Raw genomic sequence first — 8,882 nt, 5'->3', positions numbered from 1 at the left:
TGATTTTGTAAGAAATAAGCCTGTCTTCTCTTCTTCTACTGTTTTATTCTTTTGTGTGTGTAAAATGGAAAACAAACAGAAAGAAAACAGTTTGTTACAAACATTTATTTCTTTACTTTTTGGGAAAAAGAGCCCCTAGCTTTGACACTTTACACAACAAAGTTATGAATGATTTAAACTTTTTTTCCTCACATAATTCATAATCCTCTTCTTGAGACAGGGGGATTCAAGTCCGCCCGGTTACGTCGAGAGAAAAAGAGCTGGCACCTGTTTGTTTACTGTGCAGTTTGACTTCTGGATGAAACGACGTCGTGCTGATACTGCTGGAAAAAAAAAAAAACGATGAAGAGTCGCATCCTGGCGGGTCTCCGATCGGTCGGGGTGGGGTTAAGAGGCACACTAAAACATGAGCCAGGAAGACGCCCCGACCGTCGGAAACCCAGCGGCAGGATGGAAACGCCTGGAATGTAAAAGGACCAACCAATAGATGCCAGCTTTGATCTGCTCCAAAACATTCAAACCCAAACACATCTCGAAACCAAACTCCCGGTACGGACAGATAAGGAAATAAAGTGATTCATTTGATTTCAAGGCATTTTAAGGAATCATCTATTGACCTAAAACAGACAATAGACTAAAAGGAAAGAACCTCATAACCAGTTGGCTTCATTGTGCTGCTCACCTGCATGGAGGGGAAATGGATTCACTTGTTAATAGGAGGGGGAAGTAAGAGCAGGCAGCAGCTTTTATCTAAAAATCAGATCATGATTGTTTTTTGTTTTATCTATCTTTTCATAAATAAATAGAATAATTAAAAAAAGACTCCCATCACGACGCTGAAAGGTTAGTGTTTTTTCAAATTGCTGGGTTACTTCACCACAGGTTTTTTTGTGTTTTTTTTTTTTCTTTCTTTTTTTTGGAACGTCCCGTGGCGCTCCGGGGTCAGTTGAGTTTGATGGGCAGGTCCTCTCCGAACTTGCGGAGGAACTTGCTGTGGTTGTGGTCCACGGACCAGAGAGGGGGCAGGTGGCGAGGCCGCATGGTGGTCAGGAAGTGCCGCCTCCAGCGACGCTCCAGCTCCATGAGGCCCCGCAGGCCCCGCTGGGCGTGGGCGCGCACCACCTTAAGGCCGTGAGGAACGTAGGCCTCGTTCAGGATCCTTCAGGAGGAAGAGAGGGGAGCGGAGAGAGAGAGACGGACTGATGACAATGAAAGGAAGAAGGTGTTTTAATTAAACGGCTAAATTAAAGACAGTTTATCTCTTTACCTAAATGTTTTTGTTCCATAGCTTGAACAAAAAACAAATATAAAAAAAAAAAGAATTGGTAAACTTTATTTTGAACATCCCCGTTGCTTGAAGCTTACAACCTACCATAGTAATGATTCAAAAATGTAAAATGCAAGTCCCTTATTTTGAAACTGTAGGTTTTATTTCAAAGACAGACTTTTTTTTTTAGTTTTTTTAGCAACAGTCGAACCAGAAAAAAAAAAAAAAAAAAGTTCAAATTGTAATCAGCAAGTCAGGGTTTCTAAAGATTGATGGGCTAGAAAACGACTAGAAGCGCTGCTAGTTTTGTTCTCTGTACATGCAGTGATTGCCATGGCGATTCCCGCCAAAATTTCTCCCACAAATACAAACTCCTACAAGACGTGGGTGAAGTTTGAAAACAATGGCTGGTTTTAGGCGCTGCATTCAAAACCTGAGTTTTTACTTTTGTTCTTGTCAAATTTAACTGCAAACTGATGTTCAACTCCAAAGTCAAACTTGACAGCAAATTTAACCAACTGAATTTGATTTTCAACTTCAAAATTACCAAAAACTGCTGGAATCTTCAAAATAGTAATTAATAATTTCCTTTCTTGTAATATTTCTTTTTTTCTTTTCATGAACTTATTTTATTATCGATTGGTGCAGTTTTGAACCCGTTTTTAAAGTGTTATATAACTACATTTGACATTAATAATGATTTCACTAAGCCGTGTATGAAAGTAAGAGATAATATAAGAACAAAACAGTGCTTACAAGGGCAGGGAAATAAATCGATTAAATCGATTTAATAGATTAATTGAACTTTTCTGTTCTTGAAGATTTCATTATTTTGGGTGGGGGAAAAAAAAATCTGGATATTTTTTCGTTAATTTTGGATTTCCAAAATGACGTTAACCCACCCAAGAACAACCATCTTGTTTTACGGTTTACATTTATGTCAAAACGTTAAAGTAGAAATACGGTTTCTTAGAGATATTTTCTGTCATTAGTAATTTAAGGAAAAAAGTAAGGTGGAGGGGATTTTGGTATAAAAAAATATATATTTATTTTTTTTATTGATCACTGACAAACTTCTACCACCTCCAGAGATCCGACGCATAAAGATTGACATAAATCGCGGTGTCGTCTGCGTACGACGTGATCCACGGGAACTTGTGGCTTAAACAGCACGCGGAAAATCAACACTTGTTCACGCGGTCGCTTGGTTACTTGAACTCTGATCCCGGAGACGTTGACAACCGGCGGACTCACCTGGTCTCCAGGGCGGCGGCCTCCTGCAGCTCCTCGTTGGTCAGCTCCTGCTCCTCCTCCATGTCCATGTAGTTCCTGATGAGCAGCTGCAGCTCGTCCCGCCGCTGCTCCGGCAGCCCGTCCTTGGCGCTGAGCAGCGCCGGCGCCCGGGCACCCAGCGCCTCCTCCTCGCAGCCCTGAGGGGCGGCGAACTCGGCGGCCAGCTGCTGCTTCAGGGAGCCGTCGTGCACGTTGGAGGCGGCGTGGCAGCCGGTGCAGAGCAGCAGGATGTCGTGGGAGTTGTGGTCCTTCATCTCCGTGGGGAAATGTCGCCGGTACTCGTGCGGCACGACGTTTTTCCTGACGGGTGGTTTTGTTTTTTGGAGAGAGAAAGAGGGGTTGGAGATTAAGATAAACTCCAAATATGAAGCGAGTGCTGCTCAGGACTGAGTCACACCTGATGTAGGAGTCTGCTTTCCCACAGACGACACAGAGGTTTTCCTTGGCGGTCAGGTAGTAGTCCTGCTGGGAGTCGGGGCGTCCCGACGGCTCGAAGAGCAGCCGCACGATGAAGGGGTCGTCACTCTGCAGCTCTGCGTTACAAACAGCAAGATTGCAACAAGACTTTACTCAATAACTCATGTATTGTGAATATTAGCCTGAACTAGGGCCAGTCGATGTGGCTTAAAAATAAAAATCTGATTTTTATTTTTTTTTAAAGCAGAACTGATTTTAATCTTTTTTTTTTTCTCCCCCCTCTAGTTTTCTATTCTAAAAAAAGAAACTACAAAGCACAGAAATAAAAGCCGGTTTTTGGAAATATTTTCTAAATATATTCTGAATTATTAGGGTAAGGAGAGGAGAATTTTTGTTTATATGAGAATATAGTCATAATATTAGCAGAATAAAGATGCAACTTTTACCAGTTGCATCTTAAAATGACAAAAAAAAAGCTTCTATCAACATCTAGATTTGTTCAAAATAGTTGTTTGCACAATAATTTTGAATTTCTGCCACTGCTGATGACCTGATGCTGTGATCAAAAAATGATTTCCTGATCTGTAAAACTTATAACAAAGTATAACTTAACAAGATGCTCAACATTTTATTACTTATTTTTTCTTTTTATTTCTTTTGTCAGCTTTTCTGTAGGTATTGTTATATAATTTTTACGTAATTCTCCCAATATCACAACTTCATTCTGGCTTTACTTTCACATTATCTCAACTTTACAGCCATATAATTTTTTTCTTGTATTGATACGGCTGTAGTCTTGTAATAATGTGTAATTAAAAAAGTTGAAATGCCTCTAATATTAAATTAGGAAGCCAAAATAAATAGAAGCTGTGCACCATTGCTTGTGAAACAAGATGGCGGCCCTGAGTGCGCTGACATCACTCTGAATTATGTCGAGGGAAAAAAAACAACAAAACTCAAATTTAAATCTTTAAAAACAAAAATTTGATTATATATATATATATATATATATATATATATATGTGTGTGTGTGGTGTGTGTGTGGGAGAGAGAGTAATTGCCCAGTCTCCATTACCTCCGATTCCTTTGTCCAGGTACCACAGGGCTTTCTTTTTGTCGCACGTGCACAGAGGCTGGCCATCAGGCGCGTACAGGAAGCAGTTATCGTAGAGCGGAGACTTCCTGTAACGAGCCGAGGCGACAAATTTAAACTTCTTTTCTCGACGTACGGGAAACCAAATCACGCTCGTCTTCGTCTCACCTGGCGGAGTAGCCGACGCCCAGCGGTTTCCTCCGGTTGTTCTTCCGAGGGTCTGGGACTTGCTGATCTCCAGACTCCGGGCTGTCGTTCGCCACCGGCTTCCGCGTCCTCCGTCTCCGCTCGCGTTCAGGGGCGCCGTCGTCTCCGTCCCCGCGGCCTCTGAAGGGGACGTCCACCAGACCCTGGCAGCGGGACACCAGCTCCGAGTAGGAGCTCCCGCTGGAAAGGGCGGGACCGGTTTCGGTCTGGAGGCCGAGGAGACGGAGGAAGAGCGCCACTGAAATCTGAGCGTCTCTGGCGGCGTACGTCGTCTGGAGGAGGCAGCGAGGGGAGATGTGTTTCCTCATTACGAATATGCGCAAAACGTAGAAATACTCTGCTAATGTCCAAAAAAAAAAAAAAAACAAAGTTCGCAATGCGTTTCCATTAAATAAGAAATGCGAGTAAAATAAATTACACGTGAACGAGATTGCTAACATGATGAGTCATTAAAAAAATAATAATTTGAAGCGACGGCGGAAACACACGAGATATATTGATATTTAAGGCTCATCTATCATCCATCAGAGGAGAAGTCGGCGTCTTATTGAAGCGCTGGAGCAACAAACCATTTTTGGGAGATTACAGTCGGCGATTTTACAGAAGAGCTCTTGATTCAACACGTTTGAATGACAAACTCAGCTTGTGATGAACAGTGAGACCCGGAAGTACACGGTCCAACGAGGCTAGTGGCCACAAACAACCGTGTTGTTGCTGGGCACAAAATAGCACGTTGCAAAAAAAAAAAAAAGCAGTTCCGTTGCATTTTTGTAAAGTACACCAATTTCAATATGGCTGAAGAAACGCCTCATCCTAATGCAAAAACCTTTTACCAAAAACCTTGTTTTTTTTTCCAAAATGGCCTCATTTCTGTTAGGCGACTTTATTTTCCCAGTTCCGATCTGCACAATCTTATGATTAACAGGAATGCAACCGGTGAACAATACACTCACTTTAAAAACAGTAAATCAATTTTACAACGTCTGCTCTGTCTTCCAGAATAAATAACAGCCAGATTTACAGTAAAAGACAAAAAAAACCCAATGGGAGCGTCTCTTAACTTACTGCTGGATATAAAGTCCAAAACTCTGGTGGACTCATTTCATTAGATACACTGAAATTAGAGGGTTTTCTTACCTGCTCTGGGGTTAACTGATCCGCTTCCCAGTCGCTGCAGCGCAACTCCAGAGACTTATCCAGAGGTACATTTAACAGATCTGCAGCCAAGGACTTGAGACTTAGGCCGTTACTGACAGAGGATCGCCTGGAAGAGGGAATCATGACATAAAGACAGGTACGCAATCAAATCCACAAGTATTCATAACGACAGGACTTCGCTAAAACAAACACCAAACCTTTCCCTTAAGGCGAGGTGGCGCAGGTCGACGGCGGTGGCCAGGGACAGGCCGTAGTCGCGCGTCAGACGCTTCCCGTCGTCATAGCAACCCACTCCAACTTTCAGAACGTACGGATCTCTGAGAACTTCCACGAAGCTGAGCGGGAACGGCTGCTGGCCGCCGCGGAACGTCAGCAGCCTCACCAGAACGCACAGACCCGAGTAGGTGGCCATCTGCAGCAGAGACACCGCCGACGATCTGCCTTTCATCGACACCTGCGGGATTTAAAAAAGAAAAGGGGGTGGAGTCAGATCAGAGAAGCCCACCTGGAACAAGAAATTCATGAAAAAAGAAAAAGAAAAAAATCCAATCAGCGTCAATGTGCTTTCTTTCTACGTCGACGATACAATTATCGTCGGATTTTTTTTCCTTTTTACAATCAAGTAAAAATCATGCAAAACATATTTCTTACGCTTTGGGCCTTTACCCATTCACAGTCGAGCCCCAGAACCGGGAACACCGACAGCTCCTTCTGCATCAGCGGCCACATCTCCAGCCAGTCCTCCTCAGAGCTCACCGTCACGGGTCTCACCGCCAGCAGCTGCTCGCAGGTCGGGATCCAGACTGCAGGGGGCGCACTTTCGGTCTGACACTCCACCGTTTTAAACTCATCGTGAGCCAGGCGCGGCAGCTGGGTTTGTCGACTCTCCGTACGCGCCGGAGCATTTTCGACGGGATGCAGCGAGACCGTCGGTTCCACCGCCTGCTGGACAGAAGACGGCTTCTTCCGCTTGGTTCGATACACCTGCCACACCAGCAGCCCACCTAAGGCCGCCCCCACAATGGTTGTTATGACGGTGGTTAAAGGCCCTCGAGGAGACATGTTGACTTTCCCAGATTTTTTTTTTTTTTTTGCAGACTGAAGAGTTCAAGCCTAGGACAAGAAAGAACCAGAGTTGTGTTTAGTAAGCAGGTCTATTAGCAAACATCCACCAGATTGTAATGCCTTACCCTCCCTTATCAGTGAGTTCCCATTTAGTTCTCGTTTCTGTTCTCTCAGTTGACTGGGTGCATCTCTGCAGAAAGAAAACAATGTCCTCCTTTCACAAATTGCCCTTCACATTACAGCTTTACAAACAGACGGTCAAAAACAGAAGTTAAAAGTGTGCCCAGAGCGACCGGATCAGAGTTAGAAACATTGTGTGGAAATAAAATAAAAACCTTTTCCCAGAATGTGTGGAAACTAACAGGACCTCAAAAAGGTCTTTACTGTTTTACCTCTCAGAAAAACTCAAAATTCAAACCAAAAATCCTTCGTTTGTCCCAAAGGAAGGCGGCAAAATGCATCGCAAATTTATCGTAGTCGCAAAGAACAGCTTGGTCTGCAAAAAGTGTTAGCTCATGAAACATCACATCATGCAGTGAGGCTCTCTATGACTGCTTTTAAAGGCAGCATAAATGGTTTTAGAAGGTAAATAGGTCAAATGATTACAATACTGCAACTAAATGACTGAATCACTCAATCTGTGTTTGAGATGGTTACAACTGATTTTATAACTCCAGAATTTACGTAGACTACCTTTTATCTGGTGTCTTTATGCTTTGAACTCACAACAAAAATGAAATTGACAATTTGTTTTGATTTTTTTTTTTTTAAAGAAAACCACAAGTCATATCGTTATCGCAGAATTCAACAATTTTATTGCACCTCAATATCACGCAGTCCTAGTCTTAACAAGTATCCTCCTACACGCTGCCACCATGAGCGGTGCCATTAAAGAACCAGATAACGATCCTACTTTTGAGCAGCTGGTGTATAAAATGTACATTGAATGGAAGATTGCCAAACATGTTTTGTCTTATTTTATTACTTCAGCTGCACAGGATATTGATAACTGCTGTTTTCAAGTGTACAGAAATAAACTTGACCAAATCAAATTCTTTACTTTTCCAGCCTGCTTAGAAAACCTGTCCAAGCGCTAGCAATGTCTGAAAACATGTTCTTTAATTTGATTATTTGGTGGGATACTCCAGTCCAGTAGTGTGTTTTTTAAGATGGGTCTAATCTAATATGGACTAAAAGCGAAATAAACAAACAAAAAAACGTACTGAAATAGCCCTTTGTAATGTATCAAATTAAGTCAAGCCTTTGTCAATAGAAAATGTATTCATACACAAATCTTTTTTTCGCTGTTTAGATAAGATTTAAATAGATTAAGTCCAACCCTCCATCGAATGTAGTGTAAATGTTCTGATAAAAAACGCCTTAAGTTACACACCAAATATATAAAACATTGTTATAAAGAATAGTTAGCAATGTTGAACATTTCATTATGTTAGACCATTCTAAGCTTTTAGAGTTTTAGTGGAGCTCATCAAAAGTCGTTCAGAGTGCCCAACTTCAGTGAAATAGCCCTTTAGTCCAGTGCTGAATCGGATGCTAGCACCTAGAAAACAAGCAACCTCCTAGCAACTGCTCTATATGCTGAAGAGCTGCGCTGTCAGCACGGTCTCATTTCTCTGCCTGAAGCGTCCACGTGTTAAATGCAAGAAAAACTAGTTTATTCTGATTGTTTACCGTTTTTCCTTCAAGTCAACATACGTTAACCTAGTTAGCATAACAGCTAACCAGTAAACTTGCTTCAACCTTAGCAGCTCGCGACATTTTGCCTTACAGCTGCGGCGCGTGCGTTGCTTTACAATAGGCCAGCTGAGATAATCGACTGATAGACAGCCTTACCTTTATGTTTCTAGCCAGCAGAACGCCCCTTCCACATGCATGTAAAGTTGTTTGCTGCGCTGATCCATTTCTTCTGCGCTGCATTTATAACTGCGGTGCTGCAACGGGGAGCAGCGCAGCAGCTACCGCCACCTGCTGGATGGACGAACGACTAACGAAACAACCGCTGCCAGATCTGTATCTTAGAGCCACTTTAAAATAAAACTAACGTGTTATAACAAGCACTGATTTTATGCCTCAAATATAAAAGTAAGTAAAATGTAACAGATTTTCATTAGAACCATTAGGATATATTGCATAAAAAATAAAATGCGAACAGTTTCATTACAGCACTTTATCAGGGCAGGGTTTGAAAATCTACGGAAGATGAGTAGGACCACTTGGGGGGAAAAAAGACTAACTACAGAATTTAGTTTTTTTCCCTCATAACTTCATAATGACAATTGTTCAAAATGTTCACTTCAAAGGAGGCTATTACCCCTAATCATACAGCTAGTGAGTGTTGCTTTACAACAAGCCAGCAGAGAT

At 42.3% G+C, this 8,882-nt stretch overlaps 1 protein-coding gene across 2 annotated transcripts; it reads right to left on the bottom strand.

Annotated features, from left to right (window-relative positions):
• Positions 1-90: 90 nt before the first annotated feature.
• On the bottom strand, positions 91-8,479 carry exd2 (exonuclease 3'-5' domain containing 2). Of its 2 annotated transcripts, none has more exons than XM_044142862.1 (10): positions 8,355-8,479; positions 6,626-6,690; positions 6,087-6,548; positions 5,633-5,889; positions 5,415-5,541; positions 4,239-4,549; positions 4,053-4,159; positions 2,958-3,093; positions 2,522-2,860; positions 91-1,159 (listed from the first exon to the last, which is right to left on the bottom strand). In XM_044142862.1, exons 3-10 carry the CDS (start codon positions 6,495-6,497, stop codon positions 943-945), a joined length of 1,905 nt encoding a protein of 634 aa, XP_043998797.1. In that variant the 5' UTR covers positions 6,498-6,548; positions 6,626-6,690; positions 8,355-8,479; the 3' UTR covers positions 91-942. The 2 variants fall into 2 exon arrangements, with proteins under 2 accessions (XP_043998797.1, XP_043998798.1); XM_044142863.1 differs by having other exon boundaries at positions 6,102-6,548.
• Between the last annotated feature and the right edge of the window lie 403 nt (positions 8,480-8,882).

Source organism: Gambusia affinis, linkage group LG16 (genome assembly GCF_019740435.1).
Source record: "Gambusia affinis linkage group LG16, SWU_Gaff_1.0, whole genome shotgun sequence".
NCBI lineage: Eukaryota > Metazoa > Chordata > Actinopteri > Cyprinodontiformes > Poeciliidae > Gambusia > Gambusia affinis.
Note: the sequence above shows the minus strand (reverse complement) of the source record. Positions and strands in the feature narration are given on the sequence as shown.